Here is a 20,165-nt window from a genome sequence, read left to right as displayed (position 1 = left end):
AAAAAAATATGATTTTTTATTTTTACGGCTCTACATTATAAATTTCTGTGAAGCACTTCGGGGTTCAAAGTGCTCATCACACATCTAGATAAGTTCCTTAGGGGGTCTACTTACCAAAATGGTGTCACTTGTGGGGTTTTTTCACTGTTTATGTACGTCAGGGGCTCTCCAAACGTGACATGACGTCGTCTCTCATCTTCAGCCAATTTTGCATTGAAAAGTCAAACGGTGCTCCTTCTCTTCTGAGCTCTGCCATGCGCCCCAACAGTGGTTTACCCCCACATATGGGGTATCGGCATACTCAGGACAAATTGTACAACAACCTTTGTTGTCCAGTTTCTCCTGTTACCCTTGGTAAAATAAAACAAATTGGATCTGAATTACATTTTTTGTGAAAAAAAGATAAATGTTCATTTTTTTTTTAAAACATTCCACAAATTCCTGTGAAGCACCTGAAGGGTTAATAAACTTCTTGAATGTGGTTTTGAGCACCTTAAGTGGTGCAGTTTTTAGAATGAATTTTTGGTTCCAAAATTGTGCTGATGTAAAGTAGATGTGGTAAATGTTACTTATTAAGTATTTTATGTGACATATCTCTGTGATTTAAGGGCATGAAAGTTCAGTTGAAAAATTGTGAAATTTTCAAAATTTTCGCCAAATTTCTGTTTTTTTTTTTCACAAATAAACGCAAGTCATATGAAAGAAATTTTACCACTAACGTGAAGTAAAATATGTCACTAGAAAACAATGTCAGAATCACCGGGATTCATGGAAGCATTCCAGAGTTATTACCTCATAAAGGGACAGTGGTCAGAATTGTAAAAATTGGCCCGGTCATTAACATGCAAACCACCCTTGGGGGTTAAGGGGTTAAAAATGTTCGGGTGCTGAGATAATCTTATAAATGAGTCTGAATTACGACATCTGCAAGATGAGTGGGCCAAAATTCCTACAGAGCGTTATAAAAGACTCATTGCCAGTTATCGGAAACGCTTGATTGCAGTTGTTGCTGCTAAGGGTGGTCCAACAAGTTATATTAGGGGCAATCACATTTTCACACAGAGCCCTGTGGGTTTGGATTTCTTTTTCCTGTACCAATACAGACCTTCAATTAAAATCGGCATTTTGTGTTTTTTTTTGTGTTATCTTTGTCTAAAGTTTAAATTTGTTTGATTATCTGACACATTTAAGTGTGACAAACATGCAAAAGAAATCAGGAAGAGGGCAAACGCTTTTTCACACAACTGTATGCCTGGCTTTGGACCATCTCAAAAAGTTACATAGTCTTCCCTAAATTACCATATAAAGTCAGTGGTGAAAATTGCAATTAATACCCCTCCAATAGAAAACCTTAGAATTACACACTTCCATATATCTTTAGTAATACCTCTAATCTTATTAATAGATTAAGATTGCAATGCTTAAAAAGGTCCACATCAGAGGAATTCAGATATGAGAAAGCAACAACACCTGCAGCAGAATTACAAGAAGTGTTAGTCATTTACATAGTATTGTTCAACCGTAAAAAATCAGTGTGCACCAAAAGCAGAAATGCCCTAATGTCCTGTACATTTGTAAAGGTCATATATTTATACTGTGTCTATGTGCTAAAACCTATTGACCCAACCAAAATAACAAGATAATTAGTTAAGGCCCCGTCTCACATAGCGAGATCGCTAGCGAGATCGCTCCTGAGTCACTAGTTTTGTGACGCAACAGCGACCTCCATAGCGATCTCGCTATGTGTGACACGTACCAGCGATCAGGCCCCTGCTGTGAGATCGCTGGTCGTGTCGGAATGGCCTGGACCTTTTTTTGGTCGTTGAGGTCCCGCTGACATCGCTGAATCGGTGTGTGTGACACCGATCCAGCGATGTCTTCACTGGTAACCAGGGTAAACATCGGGTTACTAAGCGCAGGGCCGCGCTTAGTAACCCGATGTTTACCCTGGTTACCAGCGTAAATGTAAAAAAAAACAAACAGTACATACTCGCCTTTCGGTGTCCAGGTCCCTCGCCGTCTGCTTCCTGCTCTCACTGACTGCCGGCCGTACAGTGAGAAGTGAGAGCACAGCAGTGACGTCACCGCTGCGCTCTGCTCTCACTGTACGGCCGGATCTCAGTCAGAGCAGGAAGCAGACGGCAAGGGACCTGGACACCGAAAGGCGAGTATGTAGTGTTTGTTTTTTTTGGTAACCAGGGTAAACATCGGGTTACTAAGCGCGGCCCTGCGCTTAGTAACCCGATGTTTACCCTGGTTACCCGGGTGCTGCAGGGGGACTTCGGCATCGTTGAAGACAGTTTCAACGATGCCGAAGTCGTTCCCCTGATCGTTGGTCGCTGGAGAGAGCTGTCTGTGTGACAGCTCCCCAGCGACCACACAGCGACTTACCAACGATCACGGCCAGGTCATATCGCTGGTCGTGATCGTTGGTAAATCGCTTAGTGAGACGGGGCCTTTAGGCTCTTATCCAGATCTGCTTAAGTGCTGTGCACTCTTCCCAGCCCCAGTTTTCTGTAATTCAGATGGAAACCTCATCACCAAAATGGTAATAGAGGGAGAAGATCTTGATGCAATAAGTAAATATTTACAGTTGTGCTCAAAAGTTTACATAGCCCGGCAGAAATTTTGCTTTCTTGGCCTTTTATTCAGAGAATATAAATGATAACACCAAAACGTTTTCTCCTCTCATGGATCCAAATGACTCTGATCAAAATTTCACATACCCTGGTGATTTTGGCCTGACAACATGCACAGAAGTTGACACAAATTGGTTTGAATGGCTACTAAAGGTAACATCCTCACCTGTGACCTGTTTGCATGTAGACAGTGTGTGTGCATAAAAGCTGAGTGAGTTTCTGGGATCCAGACAGACTCTTGCATCTTTCATCCAGCCACTGACGTTTCTGGATTATGAGTCATGGGGAAAGCAAAAGAATTGTCAATTGATCCACGGGAAAAAGTAGTTTAACTGTACAAAACAGGAAAGGAATGCAAAACGATTTCCAAGGAATTGATAATGCCAGTCAGCAGTGTTCAAACTGTGATTAGCAAATGGAAAATCAGGGGCTCTGTTAAAACAAAACCACTGTCAGGTAGACCAACAAAAATGTTATCCACAACTGCCAAGAAAATTGTTTGGGATGCAAAGAAAAACCCACAAATTACATCAGCTGCAATACTGGACTCTCTGAAAACTAGCAGTGTGGCTGTTTCAAGATGCACAGTAAGGAGGCACTTGAAGAAAAATGCATGGTCGAGTCGCCAGAAGAAAACCATTACTGTGCAAATGCCACAAACAATCTTGCCTACAATACGCAAAACAGCACAGAGACAAGCCTCAAAACTTCTGGAACAAGGTAATTTGGAGTGATGACACCAAAATTGAATTTTTTGGCCACAACAATAAACGGTACATTTGGAGCAAAGTCAACAAGGCCTATGATAAAAGGAGCACCATTCCAACTGTAAAGCATGGAAGTCGATCGCTGAAGTTTTGGGATGTGTGAGCAACAAAGGCACAGGAATCTTGGTAAAAGTTGAAAGAAAGATGAATGCAGCATGTTATTAGCAAATACTTGAGGCAAATTTGCAATCATCAGCCCCGAAGCTGCGCATGGGACGTACTTGGACGTTCCAACATGACAACGATCTAAAACAAAAAGCCAAGTCGACCTGTCATTGGCTACAGTAGAACAAAGTGAAGGTTCTGGAGTGGACATGTCAGTCTCCTGACCTCCATATCATTGAGCCACCCTGGGAGATCTCAAGTGCACAAATCATGCTAAACAGCCCAGGAATTTACAGGAACTGGAGGCTTTTTGCCAAGAAGAGTGGGCAGCTTTACCATCTGAGAAAATAAAGAACCTCATCCACAACTACCACAAAAGACTTCAAGCTGTCATTGATGTTAGAAGGGGTAATACACAGTATTAAGAAATGGGGTATGTGAGCTTTTGATCAGGGTCATTTGAATGTTTTGGGCTGTCATTATGATTTAAAAAGAGAAAACACAGTAGTTTGACAATAAATGGCTTCACCCAACCACTAACCATGAGTGGAGAAAAACGGTTGGTGTTATCATTCATATTCTCTGAAAAAAGGCCAAGAACGCAAAAATTCTGCCAGGGTATGTAAACTTTTGAGCACAACCGTATTTTGATGCAGCAAGAAAAGGTTCAATGTTTTGACCAATGGTCTATATTAAGAACATTTGTGGTGTTGGTGAGTCAAGTATGTGGTGGATGCAGCTGTATGCAGCGCCATTGGCCGCATTAAGTCAGGGATGCAGTCCTTATGTCATGCATGTACACTTTTGGAACAGTAGGGCAATGTTCCCTACAGAACCAGGTTTCTGTAAGTAATATAAAAAGATAGGCACACAGGGAAACGCAGGACGCATACAGAAGTAGGCGGAGCGTAGGCGAAGCTTCATGGAGGAAGAAGGGAGGAAGTACACAGCCATCCGCAGCCCTCCTGAATGCAAATGTGAACCTGGCCTCAGTGAGCACCCTGGCCCCTTGCACATAGAAAGACAGACAAAGTCCCAGCCCTATGGCACAGTTGGTTACCTCCAGCACACGATTGCTCTCCATACTGGAACGGCATCCTCCGGATGCACCACACGTCATGCTTCAGTTCCAACACTAGAAAACTTTTAATAAAGATGAGGTAAATGAGGTAACACTTCCTGCACTTTCCCTATCAAACTATGCAGCATGGTTGGCTCTCATCCAGTCTCTGAGAACCAACAGTCTATCAGTGGGCACTTCCACAGTTCCAGTGCCCATTCCTACTGCCCGGCAGTACTTGGCAGTATTCCATTCTCCTCCAGGGGTATACTTTACTCCCAACAGTGAAGCATGTCCTGCCTCGGGAAAGCCTGCACGGGCTCTGCTGGAAGTTGGAACTTACTGCCTCTTTTTGGCTGTTAATCCAGCTTCCCCTGATTAACACCTTCTTTCCCTCAACCTATTCAATGCAGTACAGTTTATACAATACAAGGACATACAATGACGTGGAACAAAAGGAACATCACACCGTACACTTAAACATGGTATATCAATGTAAACACCTGGGAACCATGTGGGGTGCCCCACGGATGCAGCGCATAGGAGAGAGGTGGCAAACGAGGGTTGCCACCACCTCTCTACAATGGTGCAGTATGTCAGCATTTAGGGCCCCACTTTAAAGTTTTGCCCAGGGACCCACTTTGTCTAAAACCGGCCTAGTGATTCCTGAAGCGCTGACTGATGTAAACACATTGTTTTTCAGAAATTTCTTTGAGGACATAGATGATGCAGTATGTTTACTGCCGCTTAAAGGTAACCTGTGCCCAGCAAAAATGCTATTAACCTGCAGATATGGGCTTAATCTGCAAGTTAATATTGTTACCAACCTGCTCAGCGCCTGCAAATCATTTTGAGGTCATAGATGATATGTTTAAAAAATATAATTTATGTCCTAATGCACCTACAAACATAACAGTGAGTGTCCGAGGCCTCCCGCAACAATGACAGCTGCAGCGCCCTACCCTTATGGAAATGTATTCCCAACATATAAGGTGGAATCTGCACTTTAAGTTCTACAAGCTAATAAAGAGGAACTGGAAATGTGAGTAAGGGTACTGTCACACAGTGGCACTTTGATCGCTCCGACGGCATGATCCGTGACGTTGCAGCGTCGCTTGATTATCGCTCCAGCGTCGTAGACTGCGGTCACACTTTGCGATGCACGGCGCTGGAGCGATAATTTCATGACGTAGTTGCGATGTAGAAGTCATACGGGACATTGGGAATATCGTGCACACCTTTGTTACACGCTGCGATCATGCCGCCACAGCGGGACACTTGACGACGAAATAAAGTTTCAAACGATCTGCTACGACGTACGATTCTCAGCGGGGTCCCTGATCGCAGTAGCGTGTCAGACACAGCGAGATCGTAACTATATCGCTGGAATGTCACGGATCGTGCCGTTGTAGCGACCAAAGTGCCACTGTGTGACAGTACCCTTATACTGTGCTTTTTTGCTGGTGTTAGAAGATAAAATATAGCTGCTTCTTTACCTGAAAAGTAGGGTATAAAATCAAATACTTGAGTCAATGGGAATTAGTCGAAGAGCATTAAAGAACGTTGACTAATTTTTCTTGACTGGTGTTTGTGGACGAAATTGTAAATGGTTATTTCCTGAAAGATGAGTAAGAGGGGGAGGGGAGTTGTATCAAAAAAGAGGATTTTAAGAAATCTGAACACAACTACCTGTGACTGCTCGAGGAAGTAATAGCTTACACTCTCAGCATCGAAGACGAAATATTTTACACTCTCAGCATTTCTCCACAATGCAACCTGACAAGTTACATGAGGAGGTGAGAACCACTGATTTATTGTATTATTGATATCTATCTATTTGTCTATCTATCTAATATCTATCTCATATCTATCTAACATCAACATCAAAATATACTAGAAATAGAGCTAGCCTTTCCAATGTAGCTTTCAAAAGACTTTAAAATTCATTCCCTATATAGCCACATATCCTCAGGAACTGAGGCACATGACCCTAAAACGTTTGGATGCATGGCCACAAATATTTAGTTATTGCTTTTATTAATGTTGCTATAATGGTCAAACCAACAAAGACTGCAACCACCTGAAAAACAGCTAAAGGTTCTCTCGTTTGGAATGCTTGGTCTTTTTTGTTGGCCTTTTCAAGCACCCTCACTGATTTGATATTGATGATGATACTATATCCTAAGGATTGGTCATCAATATCTGAATCCTGGACATCCACTTTAAATGAATAAACAACACAGAAAAACATTATAGTTTCCCCTAGTAAAAGCTGTCAGCAGCAAGAATTTTAACTATGTCTATGCAGGGTGATTTATCAGAAAAAACAGTTAACGCCCAATAAAAATAGATTCTAGATTCTAGACCACTTATGATTTATGGCCACTCATACTCATGAGTAATCATTCTCTTTAATGCACCACTCCAGCAGTTTTCTTTTCAGCACAGTGCTTCTAATTATTGTTATCTATTATTATAATCTAAAGTCTCTGACCGTAGTATTATACTTATCCACCGAGCGGTTCCGCAGTGCCATCTTGTGACTTCAACTTCTGACTGGCCAAAAGGCAGAAGTAATAGTCACAAGCTCTCAATGCAAGTCTATGGGAGTCGCAACAAGACCAGAACGATTCCCTCATAGATTTATATTCAAATATTACTCTGGCTTACTCCAGCAAATACTGGAGTGATCCAGCAGGTCACAAGCTGCTGGAGACCGATGAGAGCAGTGAAAATGGTGGCTGGTAAGTAGGGGCAGGGACCTTAGATTAGAAGCACCACTCCAGTACTGTAATAAAAATACACGCAGGAATGGTGCTTTAACTTTTGCATAGCAAACCACACAAAGAATATTTACATACTACAGCACTACGGTACCTTATAATATGGAAAATAACACCATGACCACATAATATCTCCACCTCAAAATCAACAGAATATTTTAATAGGAGTAAATGTGTACAATTTACATAAAAGAGGACGTACAGACTTACCACATAACTGCACACTGCTATATTCCTACTTGAATAATAGAAAGTTCTTTATAGTTGGTAGCAATCAGGGTAATCATTTAAAGAGACCAAACCTGAAACTCGTAAAAAAAATACATAAAATGTAGATGTAGACAATCTCTAAACTGGCACTACCAACTTAGGTAGTGGTATAAAAAATGAGTCAGCACTGTGCTTTATTTTCCTGAAGATGTAGAATATGTACCAGCAGCAATGGTGGAGGCAGATAATCACTGCTTTAATAATATTAGGTGGCAACCACAAGAATGAGTGTAGTATGTCTTGTTTTTGCAACTTTTGCAATTGTTAGCAGGAAGTTCTGACTGTAGGATAAAATCACTGTTACCAAATGTTTTCAATTATTAGATCCAAAACCAGAAGATCCAAGTGATAATCAACTTGTGACATTGTAAGCGCCTTGACCATGGCCATTGATTCCGAAAAAGACATGCATTTAGAAAGAAGATATGAAGGACTTTACAGGCGAAAAAAGCATATAAAAGTTGCACATTTTTGTGCAATGACTAGTTATGCAAATAATTTGCAACTTTGGTGTTTCTATGTCCGCTCCATCATTTTCTGAAAAGTGAACAAAGCTTCGTGGGAGGGAATGCACAGCTTTATAATTTATGTCAAAAGGACACAAATTTTGGACAAGACACACATTTTGCAATTATGAGTACCGATTGATTCAGCCTACTCATCATATCCAGTATCACAGAGTAGAGTAGATGTTTCCTTATTTTAATCAAATAAATCATTTAAGTGGGTTGCCAGCACATGGGGCAAGGTGAGTATTTTGTGCCCAACTAGCCCGTTAGTGCTTATATTCCACCAGTCCAGTATTGAAACTTTCATGCCCAAAGTAAATGTATTGCAATTTGAGGAAAATACTGATGTAATCATAGATTTCCCTTTGACATCCTAATCTTTTTCTGCTAGAATTATTCAGATACAAATCTACTTGGTTTTGTTTTTTCTTTGTTTTTCATTGCATTTATGTAACAACTTTAGTACCTGGCTCTATCCCTAATCCTAACCTAAAGCCTAAAGGTACCGTCACACTCAGCAACTTTGCAACGAGAACGACAACGATCCGTGACGTTGCAGCGTCCTGGATAGCGATCTCATTGTATTTGACACACAGCAGCGATCTGGATCCCGCTGTGATATCGCTGGTCAGAGCTAGAAGTCCAGAACTTTATTTGGTCGTCAGGTCGGCGTGTATCGTCGTGTTTGACAGCAAAAGCAACGATGCCAGCAATGTATTACATGGAGCTAACAACCAGCGAGAACGATAAGTGAGTCGCCGTTACATCACTGGATCGCTCCTGCATCGTTGTGGAGCTGCTGTGTTTGATGTCTCTACAGCGACCTAAACAGCGACGCTCCAGCGATCGGCTCGTTGTCTATATCGCTGCAGCGTCGCTGAGTGTGACGGTACCTTAACCCATTTTCTATCCCTCAAGCCTAACCCTAAACCAATCTCTAGCCCTAACCCTAACCCTAGTCCAATTTCTAGCCCTAAGCCTTACCACAGTTAGTTACAAAAAGTCTTAAAATATACAAGTAGCTCTTAGTAAAGAATGAAAACAGCATGAAATCATGTGTACTGCTTTCAGTGCTCATATTCTATCATCTCTGTCGCTGCTTATGGAGAGCACATGACAAAGTGTACTTCATTATATTCAACTTTCTCATTTTGGTTGCTGCTAGAGATGACTGTAAAGAATTACGTTTGAGTCGAATTTCATGAAATTCGTAGTTTCACACAAATTCGAACATTTTGAGATTCAATTTGCAGTTTGCAAACAAAAACTTGTCCAGCACCATTTCCCATACTACTGAAGCATCAGAGAGCAGGCTAGTGTCATTTTGTATGGCTGCATGGGCATCCCCAAAATGCCCTGCAGCCATGACATTTAGCGGATTATCATACGCTGTACAGTGGTGGTCAGTTATTCCCATAGTCCCGTTCAATAATGGCCAAAGTCACATCAATGAAACATGATAAACATAGTCTATTATGCAAATTCAGTGCCATAAAAAGAAATGAATTAAAGTAGAAAAATTCAATATAAAAATAATTTTTATTTGTACAAATTTAAAAATAATTAAATATCAATAATAAAACAGACAGAGCAATGGGACCTCCAAAAAAAAGGGAGAGGATGACCAACAACATATGCAGCAAAAAATAATGACTGCTCAAACAGTCTATGGTTGTTAATAAATTCAATGAGTAAAGTGCACAGGTTATACTCCAAGAAATTAGAATTTCAGTGTCCTAAATTTCTAAAACTCCATGTGTAAGTCAGTAAAGGCTAAAATACGATGCAAAATCAGCAAGTGCAACCTCATTGCTTACTATGAGGGCCGTGAAAATTCATTATTTACGCAAGGTATGGCTTTGGAAAGGAGAAAAAGAAGGTCAAAATTCAAGGGAGTAAAGAGGAAAAATATTGAGAATACCTGTTAGATTTTGCAATGCTGAGAGCAAATGCGATGAAGCTGTGCACAGGACAATGGATGCTGGTGATGCTTCCCCTTCCCCCTTTTTTGGAGGTCCCATTGCTCTGTCTGTTTTATTATTGATATTTAATTATTTTTAAATTTGTACAAATAAAAATTATTTTTATATTGAATTTTTCTACTTTAATTCATTTCTTGTCTTTTATGGCACCTAATTTCCATAATAGACTATGTTAATCACAGTGGTAGTCAGTACCTTGGCCATCACAGATCAGAGGTTCCCATTGGACCACAGTTTGTGCAGCAGAGTTGTTTTCCATCTCCAGATTCACTCTGTACGTCTCTCTCATCTGTAGAGTGTAAGTTGTTATGATTGTCTGGGTCCTGTCTCGTCTGTATTCTGTGAGCCCTTATGGTTAACGAGGTCCCCTTTCCCCTGTACATTGTAATCTTTTATGATCAGCGGGGTCCTCTATCTTCTGTCCAGCAAAAGCTCTTACAGTAGTGGAATCTACAAACTAAGTGGAACTGGAAATGTGAGTTATACTGTGTGTTAGAAGACAAAATGTAGCTGCTTCTTTCCTTAAAAGTGGGATATAAAATCAAATGCTTGAGTCAATGGGAATTAGTTGAAATTGAAGAACATTGACTAATTTTTCTTGACTTGTGTTTGTGGACTACATTTTAAATGGTTATTTCCTGAAATATGAGTAAGAGTGGGAGGGCAGTTGTATCAAAAAAGAGGATTTTAAAAAATCTGAAGACAGCTACCTGTGGCTGCTCGAGGAATTAATAACTTACACTCTCAGCATCGAAGAAGAAATATTTTCCACTCTCAGCATCTCTCCACAATGCAACCTGACAAGTTACATGAGGAGGTGAGAACCACTGATTTAATGAATTATTGATATCTATCGATCGATCTTTCTATCTATCTGTCTAGCTATCTATCACCATCTATATCTAGTGACCATTGATACCTACAGATATTTAAGGTAAGAATTGAATTGATTCTACAACTACTTAAAACCAACATTACATGATCAGATTGCAACATCAATCAATATCAGAAATAGAGCTGGCCTTTTCAATGTAACTTTCAAAAGACTTTAAACTACATTCCTCATATAGCCACATATTCTCCAGTATTAAAGCATATGACCCTAAACCGTGTGGAACAGAATCTATGGGGTTCCTGTAAGGCATATATTAGTGAAGACATAAGAATGTATTGCCTATTGGTGGGTATATATTAGTTAAGATATCAGAATGTTTGGGTTCCTGGTGGTAAATATTAGTGAGCACGTCAGAATGTATGGGCTGCTGGTAGGTACATATTAGTGAGTATATTAGAATGTATGACCTGCTAGTGGTATATATTTTTGAAAATATCAGAATGTACTGGCTCCTGGTGGAATATAATAGTGAGGACATCAGAATGTATGGAATCCTGGTGGTATATATTAGTGACGACATCAGAATGTATGGGCTCCTGGTAGTTATTTAGGTGTCTTTACGTATATGTTGTTTGCATGCATGTGTCTATATGAAGGTGCTCTTTGTATACACATGTATATATGTATGTATGTGCTTTGTGTATACATGTGTGTATGTGCACTGTGTATACATATGTTTGTGTACATGTATACATGTGCGTGTGTTATGTGTGTGTATACATATATGTATGAAACATAAAGTGCTTGTGTCACATACTGTGTGTATGTAGCACCATTTATAAATATCGGCTGCTCAAACAAGCGTTCATAGGCGTAAACATATAGGCAATTGCCCAATGAACGAGCACAATGTTCATGACATCTAGTGGATTATCATACATTGTACAGTGGTGGTCAGTATCTGGGCCATCGCAGATCAGCGGTTCCCAGTGGACCACAGTTTGTATGGCAGAGTTGTTTTCCATCTCCAGATTCACTCTGTACGTCTCTGTAGAGTGTAAGCTGTTATGATCGTCAGGGTCTTCTCTCTTCTGTAGTGTGTGAGCCCTTATGGTTAGCAAGATCCCCTTTCTCCTGTATATTGTAAGCTCTTGTGGTCAGTTGAGTCCTCTCTTTCTTTCTTCTATAGTGTGTAAGCTCTTATGATCAGCAGGGTCCTCTCTTTCACTAGTGTAGAATATAAGCTCTTATGATCAGCGTGGTCCTCTCTGTCCTGAAGTGTATAAGCTGTTATGGTTAGCAGAGACCTCTCTCATTCCTGTAGGTTGTAAGCTCTTGTGGTCAGCTGAGACCTCTTTCACACTTGTGTAGAGTGTAAGCTCTTATGGTCAGTTGTGTCCTCTCTCCTGTAGAGTGTAAGCTCTTATGGTCAGCGGGATCCTCTTTCTCTCACTACTGTAGAATATAAACTCTTATAATCAGTGGGATCGTCTTTCTACTCCAGTGTATAAGCTGTTATGGTCAGCAGAGACCTCTCGCTCACTCCTGGAGATTGTAAGCTCTCATGGTCAGCAGAGACCAATCTCTCACTTGTGTAGAGTGTCAGTTCTTATGGTCAGTTGGGTCTTCTTTCTTCTGTAGAGTGTAAGCTTATATAGTTATTGGGGTTCTCTCTCTCTCCTCCTCCCGATGTGTATTTTCCGACCAACTACAAGATTTCTGTACTGAGATTCATCCACATTTATTTGCTGTAAATCAAATTTTGTGGGAAAATTTGTTGAAGGTGGCAAATTCAAATTCCAAAAGATCCATTCACCTTTATTCACGATCTATGCGGGGCTCAGCAGCCGATGACACACTCATCCTGTTTGTTGCGTTTTGCATAAGAAACTCTGGACAGGTACTCGCTGCATGTTTGCAGGTTTCAATCGCTTCAGCGTGGGCAGTATGGAGAAGGAAAAGAGTCAAAATTCAATACACATTCCCTCAGCCCTGTCCTTGCTATGCCACTGTGTACACAGAGCAAAGGGAACTTTTATGATTTAGAAAAAAATGTTATTAGAGTTGAGCAAATCTGAAATTTGAATTTGGCTGATTTGCCCAATTGAGGGGAAAAATTTGATTTGCATTAAATAAATTTAGTGGGAATAAAATATGCAGATATAGGGTTGAAAAAATAATAAACACCTCTTCTTGCCCTCCCTTGGCCTCTTCTTCAAATAGCTTCCTATTCCTTATAGTCAATATACAGTATATGCAATATGAAGATATGTATTGACCAGTGTGAAGCATCTGGACCACTTCTTTACTGAAATAAATACGCAAGTAGCACTTCATAGTGTCATGGCTTGATAATATTAATTGGTAAACCTTTGCACTCAATAAAGGTGGCTTTATGGCTGCTCAAACTGCAAAATTCTACTTGCAAGAACCAAATTCTTGAAAATACACCAGGCATTTCATAGTCACCTACCTTAGTTCTGATGTATGCACATAATATATCACCTGGATGATCAGTAGTTTGGAATGCCTTCTAATCTTTTGTACATTATTTATCCTATGCAACCCTTGAGTGGTTTTCTATGTGAAATTATCCAAATGTTATGCAATGTCTTTATGATAATAATAATTATAATTATATGATACGGACATGTTAGCCATTGGATATCTCTTCTATAGGTGCTTGCATATTTATAAGTTGTCTAAGTCAGCATATACTGTAGAAGCATGGATAATCACATGATTGCCGGAAAATCTAAATATTAGAAATAAATGCAGATGATATTGTGGTATATAAAAAATATAAACAGTTTACAATTACATGTCTCATCTTCACAATGTCACAATACTACTCATTTGGATAAGCCATTTTCCCGCAGTTATAAGTGTGGGCCTGGGATTATCGGTGTGGAAATGCACGGTGCACAGTGTACCAATAATCTCTACCTTCACCTGGTGGCAGAACAGTAAAAGAAAATATATCTTTGCATGTTACAGCATTCAAAAGTATCCAATAAGATTCTTTCTTGGCATATTTTGGGCAAAGAGTTGACGCATACATTTTACATATTTGTTCTGCATGGTGAGTATGAAGCAAGCTACTGTTAGCAGTTAATTCTTACTGTCATCAAAAGGGTTAAAGCATGCTGAAAACCAACCTGCCAATGCTTCTCTCCCTCAACATTTGATGTGGGGGAGATGGAATTCCCCAATGTATATTAGGCGGTCACCTCGTCCCACTGAAATCAACCGATTGAGTTGACATTAATTAAATGTGCATTTCCCTACTAATCAGTGCTTGACCTTAACGATATCAATCATCAGAAAGGAGCGATCATTGGTAAAAAAAAAATCACAAATTCACAGTTCACATCTCTCCTGGCTATCAGTTGGCTAGTACCCCCATACCCATCAGTGATTACAGTTACAGGGTCGGTGCTGGTCTCTGCTCGCTTATGCTCTCCTTATAATGTTCACTGACAGTGCACTTTGTTGCCGACTCGTCACTTCTCATCAGAGCTACTGTAAGTAAAGCAATAGTGCACATAAATAACATTGGGTACTTAGTAAACATAGTTTTTATATAAAAAAAGCGCAAAAGTCCTAGCCTCTAGTATTAAAACCTTACCATGCATCATAGTGAAGTCCTGTGTGAATAAGGGCTGAGCAGGACCAGGTCCCAGACATGGACACACAGCTAACAAAAGGTTTTTTAAATGTGATATCCAGATCAAAGGAAAAGAGGTCACATCTTTACCTTAACTTAATGCAGAAACCAAAAACTAAACTGAAAAAGTGAACTGGAGTACAAGTTGGTATACATGCAAAATAGGAACATGTTCACAATGGCCATCGAACAAACAAAACAAAGACAGAAACATCTGCAGGTAAAGGTGTGGTCTCCCTTCCTTTAAGCTGAATATTACATTTAAAAAGCTCCCTATAATACTAGCTGTGTCTCCATGTTTGGGACCTAGTGCTGCACAGGTCTTATTCACACAGGACGTCACTATGACACATGGTAAGTTTAATAGGTTTTAATATTAGAGGTTAGGACCGTCTCGAATTTGGGTACACTTTGACATTCATGGGATCGCTTTTACGCTTTTTTTAAATAAAAATGGTGTTTACTAAGTACTCTATGTTATGTATATGCACTTTTGCTTTTACTTATTTACTTACAGCAGTGTATTTGTTAATTTTGTTTCTGTCTTGGGTTTTCCTGTAGAGTTAGACAAAATGTGCACCACAGGTATAACAAAAGACAAAAACACTGTGACTTCTATAACATAATTGTAACCCATGTCTCTACAGAGGAAATATAGTATTAAATTGTGGTAATAAAGGGCGGCAGCATCCACAACAGAAGGAGATTCTGCAATTTAGTAGTTTTACTGAGACAACTTATTTTAATACTATACAAGCATAAGAGAACCGACATTGTATCCAATAATTAATCAAAATATTCTCTTTCTTACAGAGTTCAGACTACAACTACATCACACAAGATTACTATGCATCAACAGATTATAACAATCAAATTCCAGAGATTTGTGATGTGAGCAACATACATGACTTCAGCAGAGGCTTTCAGCCATATGTGCAAAGTCTTGTATTTCTGGTTGGTATATCTGGCAATTCTTTGGTTCTTTTGACCTATGTATTTGCCAAGAAGATAAAGTCCATGACTGATATCTATTTGATTAACCTGGCAATGGCTGACCTTCTTTTGCTCTTGACGCTCCCTTTTTTGTCTGCCAGTGCAGTTAAAGGTTGGGTATTTGGAAACGAAATGTGCAAAGTGGTACAGGGGGTGTACGCCATCAATTTCTTCAGCGGCTTCCTGTTCTTGACCAGCATAAGTGTGGACAGATACATTGCAATTGTCCGAGCAGTTGAGGCCCTTACAATGCGTCAAAAATCCATTTACAAAAGCAAGTGGATCACACTCACTCTTTGGTTGATATCATTTTTGCTCAGTCTTCCGGAATTCTTTTTTAGTCAATCCAAACTGCATGATGGATTGTACATATGTAAGATGATATTCCCAGAAGACATCACAAGAACTGTCAAGAGCATGTGCAACTTTTTTCAGATATTTCTTGGCTTTGTCATCCCTTTCTTCGTGATGATTGTTTGTTACTCCATTATTACTCGAACCCTTCTAACTGGCAGAAGCTTCAAGAAGCACAAAGCCCTGAAGGTTATAGTCTCTGTTGTGGTGGTCTTTGTGATCTTTCAGCTGCCTTACACATTAGTAATTTTCATGGAAACAACAGACTTTCTAGGAAGCCATCAAATGTCATGTGATGTTAGAAAGAGTAAAGATATTGCCATCATCATTACCAGCAACCTGGCTTTCACAAGATGCTGCCTTAATCCAATCATTTATGCTTTTGTTGGGGTGAATTTCAGGAAAGATATCTTTCTCCTACTGAAGAATTTTGGCTGTATCTCTCGAGCCACTTATGCTCGATACTGCGGATCAATCAGAGATTCCCGTACTTCAGTAATAATGGACACCAACAGCTTTACATTGTAGGAACAATGAAAATATTTCCCATCTCTGGAACAAAGGGAAGGTTCATTAAATCGTATGCAGTAAAGAACAGAATCTTTCTGATTAGGTATTTGACATGTCAAATGGACTTAACCTTCTAAAACCTTTTAGTCATTTCAGTCCATTGTCCATTTGTCCATTTGGAAAAAATTGTTTAAAATATAAATATATTGAACATATAAATATATTTGTATTAAACGGGGTGGCCAATGCTGGATGACCACTTAGGTGAAAAAAAAATTGGAAAACTCATGTCCTGGATTGGCACACACATACTCTGTGCTGTGTTTCCCTCCTGTCTCCTACGATCAACATCTGGGGGCATTACATCAGCGCTGCAGTCAATAAGATGCTGCTTTTTGTCTTAACAGGTCTGCTGTCGTGAGACACCTACTGGATGTTGATTCCAGAAGACCAGCAGAGACCACAACACTGAGTACAAAGGAGCAATGCTGGTCCAGAATTTATAGATTTTTTTGTTTGTTTGTTTTAACCTCCCTGGGTCCATTATTAAGGGCTTGTCCAGAAGTGGGCTACACTAGTGCCCTAATATTAGCATTGGTCTTGGTTCCTGTAGCTCCATAATTTCTTAAGTGTTCAATCAGGAGAGAGTGTTTCCTATATCTGAAGAAGGGGGCTGGTTTAGCTACTGAAATGAGATAGTCAATAATCCACCAAAACACACAGCACTTGCTGGCACAGGAAACTCTTTGGTAGAAACCAAACAAGTGTGGAGATTGTGGCACCTTCACTAATCCAATTATATTTGTAAGCTCTGTATATTTTTATTTCAAACACTTCTAAACCTAATTTTTTATGTGGCCAACTCCTTTAACTAGAAAGAATATGGCAGGATGTAATATATCCCGCCAAGGAGAAGAAAATTGGGACCTCAAATAAGAATTCTTTATTCTCGCTTAGCTTGTTCAAATCTATTCTAATTGCTGGCAAACAAAAAATATGATATTATATATTGCTTGGTATTAGATTTGTATATTTAGTATTGCTTTAACTTTTGGAAAAGACTATAAATGGCCAAAGGGGCTTAAAGATGAGGTCCTCTACTAAATATAATACTTCAAAAAAAGACAAAAACAAACTTGTGTGAGTCAATGCACTTGAAAGTTATGTTTAGGACCCACTATGGCAGTTTCTTTTTTTTAATTAGGGTTTGGAGTCCTTTATGCTAGGTTTATTTTTCAATAGGTTCTTCACCCCAGAATTTAAAACAATGCAGCATGGTATAAATTAAATAGCAGTGACATGTCAGTCATCAATTGACTGGTTTGCCACTTGCCCAAGGATCGAGACACTGAGCGGGCAGCATTGGTAGAGGAGTGGGGGACTCGTAAGGCGAGTATGGTTTATCTTACATCCTGCTAATTTTTCATTTTTTTTTATAATTCATGGTCTCTTCTAGATTTCTGTTACAAAGCATTAGGTATTGCATGTAGTGTAGAAAGCCCGTCAACTAATTTTTCAGCCAATATGGTATATGTGGTAAATACATATATAATGTATATCTCCGGAAGAGCTGTGGCTGTGGTTTAAATGGCAGGAACTATTATTATCATTATAGATTTTTATAGCGCCATTTATTCCATGGTGCTTTACATGTGAAAAGGGCAAATATAGACAAATACAATTAAACATGAGGAAAAAACAAGGCATACAGGTACATAAGGAGGGAGGACCTTGCCTGCGAGTGCTCACAGTCTGCAGGGGATGGGTGAGGATACACTAGGAGAGGGTATTCCTACCATTGCTAAGGTATTATATTCATAAGAAGGCAACAAATTCTGCATATATTGATTTATTGGAGCATATGTATCAAATCGTTTAGACAGTGCAGAGAAAGGGCCCTATTCATCATTGCATGTCTGCTAGTTTTTTGGCGTGAATACCTCTCATTAAATGATTTTTTGACTTGCGACAAATTCATCAAATAATTCACACCTTTTTTTACAGTTGTTCTTTTTTATTTAGTTTTCTGATTTTTATGTCAATGTGGCTTTTCTAGATGTTTTAGACTGAATTATCAAAAGCAACTTTTTGAAAAGTTACCCCCTGGAGTTATTTTATGCAGATCAGCTATTTTGGGGTGTCTTTTTCGACATTTTACAAAATGTGCAATTTTGTATGCTAAGAAGTTACAAATAAGGTCAAAGATAACAAAAGAGGATTTTTTATTTTGCACAAAATTCATAACATAAGTATTTAAAACAAATAATAAATATGTGAGAGTCATGCATGAAGGACAGTTTTTGGCATAAATAGTTTTCTCTACTATTGTTTCACCACAAGGTCCTTTTCCTTCAGGTGATAGTGTCACATAATAAACTGCTGCATAAAAAGAACAAACATACTGACAAAAACACATCCTTTGAACAGGGAACACAAATAGATATACCGTAATTAAGCATGTGTCTCTATATGCCTTTTTTTACTAACTGCAATGTATGTTGGTAATAAATTGCAATGTATGTTGGTAATTCTTTGTGGTATACAAGCAGGATTTTGCTCAAAGTGAAAACAAGACAAATGTGACCACTAAATAAATATAGTTTGCTTAAAAAAGTCTATTTTTTTGGTCCAATTTCAACTTCACAGTCACATGACTCATAATTACAGTACAGAGCAAAATTTTGGACACACCTTCTCATTTAAAGATTTTTCTATATTTTCATGACTATGAAAATTGTACACTCACACTGAAGGCATCAAAACTATGAATTAACACATGTGGAATTATATACTTAACAAAAAAGTGTGAAACAGCTGACAATATGTCTTATACGCTAGGTTCTTCAAAGTAGCCACCTTTTGCTTTGATGACTGCTTTGCACACTCTTGGCATTCTCTTGATGAGCTTCAAGAGGTAGTCACCGGGAATGGTCTTCCAACAATCTTGAAGGAGTTCCCAGAGATGCTTAGCACTTGTTGGTCCTTTTGCATTCACTCTGCGGTCCAGCTCACCCCAAACCATCTCAATTGGGTTCAGGTCTGGTGACTGTGGAGGCCAGGTCATCTGGCGTAGCACCCCATCACTCTCCTTCTTGGTCAAATAGCCCTTACACAGCCTGGAGGTGTGTTTGGGGTCATTTTCCTGTTGAATAATAAATGATGGTCCAACTAAACGCAAACCGGATGGAATAGCATGCCGCTGCAAGATGCTGTGGTAGCCATGCTGGTTCAGTATGCCTTCAATTAAAGGGCCACTGTCACCCCCCCCCCAGCCGTTATAAACTAAAAGAGCCACCTTGTGCAGCAGTAATGCTGCAGTCTAACAAGGTGGCTCTTTTAGTTTTTGATTCATTTATTACCTCAATAAAGCGTTTTAAAAATTGGCCACAAATACCAGATATTGTACCTGGAGGCGGTCCGAATCGTCCTCTATCAATCTCCCAACTGCCGTCACTCTTCTCTTCAGGGGCGATGGTCACCGCCCCCTGAGCGCTGTTGCTTCTTAAATCCGGCGCCTGCGCTGTGCGTGCCTGCCTGGGGCCCGCACTGTGTTATTCATTATGCACAGTGCGGGGCTGGGGTTCCTGGGCATGCGCACTGCGCTTGTCAGACGCTCCCCCGGTCCCCCGCCTTCCAGCATTGCCGGAATGTACAGGTTTCATTGCCGACGTTTTGAACAGCCACAAAGAAC

At 39.7% G+C, this 20,165-nt stretch overlaps 1 protein-coding gene across 2 annotated transcripts; it reads left to right on the top strand.

Annotated features, from left to right (window-relative positions):
- The first annotated feature begins 6,286 nt into the window (after positions 1–6,286).
- On the top strand, positions 6,287–19,052 carry CCR10 (C-C motif chemokine receptor 10). 2 transcript variants are annotated; one of them, XM_077251999.1, is made up of 2 exons: positions 6,287–6,367; positions 15,431–19,052. In XM_077251999.1, exons 1-2 carry the CDS (start codon positions 6,341–6,343, stop codon positions 16,490–16,492), a joined length of 1,089 nt encoding a protein of 362 aa, XP_077108114.1. In that variant the 5' UTR covers positions 6,287–6,340; the 3' UTR covers positions 16,493–19,052. The 2 variants fall into 2 exon arrangements, with proteins under 2 accessions (XP_077108114.1, XP_077108115.1); XM_077252000.1 differs by lacking the exon at positions 6,287–6,367 and adding an exon at positions 10,841–10,932.
- The last annotated feature ends 1,113 nt before the right edge of the window (positions 19,053–20,165 follow it).

Source organism: Ranitomeya variabilis, chromosome 4 (genome assembly GCF_051348905.1).
Source record: "Ranitomeya variabilis isolate aRanVar5 chromosome 4, aRanVar5.hap1, whole genome shotgun sequence".
Lineage (NCBI taxonomy): Eukaryota > Metazoa > Chordata > Amphibia > Anura > Dendrobatidae > Ranitomeya > Ranitomeya variabilis.
This window is presented reverse-complemented; position numbering and strand designations above follow the sequence as displayed.

Coding starts and splice junctions, on each gene's coding strand:
- CCR10 (XM_077251999.1), top strand. CDS start 6,341: ATGCAACCTGACAAGTTACATGAGGAG. Junction 6,368..15,430: donor CTGACAAGTTACATGAGGAG/GTGAGAACCACT, acceptor TCTTTCTTACAG/AGTTCAGACTACAACTACAT.